Below are 788 nucleotides of genomic sequence, written 5' to 3'. Positions count from 1 at the left end.
GGGGGGGGGGGGGGGGGGGAGCGAGGACAGCCTATTGAGGCAGCAGCAAGGGGCTGGTCACCCACGTGGGGCGGGGTGGGGCAGGGCATGGTGGCTGGTGGGGAGGGCCGCCGCACCGCACCGTAGCTGTGCACTGGCCTGTGTCTTGGGGAGGCCCTCTGCCAGCCTCCTTGCCCAGGGCCCTCACCCACCTCGACATAAGTGCAGATGAGCTTCAGTTTGTTTTGGGGAGAAGAACCTGTCACTTAAAAAAATGTCCTCTTGGCCTGGGTGCCCGGTGCCCTGACTCTGGTGAAGCTGGGAGCAATGGTATGGGGTGTGACTGCCCCTAATGAGGTTACTGTTCCCCCTTGGGGAACCCTGGCTTAGGACCCAGGAAAAGATAGCCAGGGCCTGTGCCAAGTCGCACGGCTGCTTACCGGGCGGAAGAGGGGAAGGGGGAGATGCGGGAGGGGCTGGCAGGGCAGGGCCCTGTGGAGCAGCTCTCATCATTGCTCGTGGCCGCCGGCTGCCGGGGATCAGCTGTCCTGGAAGGTCCAGCCTGGGGTGCCCCCTGGGAAAGGGGGCAGGAGCCTGGGGGGCCTGGGGCTGGGGGTAGGCCGGGCAGAGTCAGAACAAACACTCACATGGCTGCCGCTGCCTCTAAAACGTAAGTAGGTTTGTTTCTTTACTTGTGTGTGTGTGTTTATAGTCTTTATTCGTGGATAAATATTAGAAAATCATCTCTCAGAAAGTGTGGTCAGGGGCAGGCCCGGCTTGCCTAGCCGACCGGGGGAGGGCCCTTCGGG

The 788-nt window shown here is 62.3% G+C and overlaps 1 protein-coding gene across 1 annotated transcript in view; it reads right to left on the bottom strand.

Moving 5' to 3' along the window:
* Positions 1-415: 415 nt before the first annotated feature.
* The window catches only part of LOC121104569 (fibronectin type III domain-containing protein 11-like), a 1,306-nt gene continuing 933 nt past the window's right edge, over positions 416-788 (bottom strand). Inside the window, exon 2 of the mRNA XM_040637880.1 lies at positions 416-527. Coding sequence (XP_040493814.1) covers positions 416-527 — 112 coding nt within the window. The remainder of the gene's footprint in view (positions 528-788) is intronic.

The sequence above is a fragment of the Ursus maritimus genome, unplaced genomic scaffold (assembly GCF_017311325.1).
Source record: "Ursus maritimus isolate PB19 unplaced genomic scaffold, ASM1731132v1 scaffold_22, whole genome shotgun sequence".
Classification (NCBI taxonomy): domain Eukaryota; kingdom Metazoa; phylum Chordata; class Mammalia; order Carnivora; family Ursidae; genus Ursus; species Ursus maritimus.
This window is presented reverse-complemented; position numbering and strand designations above follow the sequence as displayed.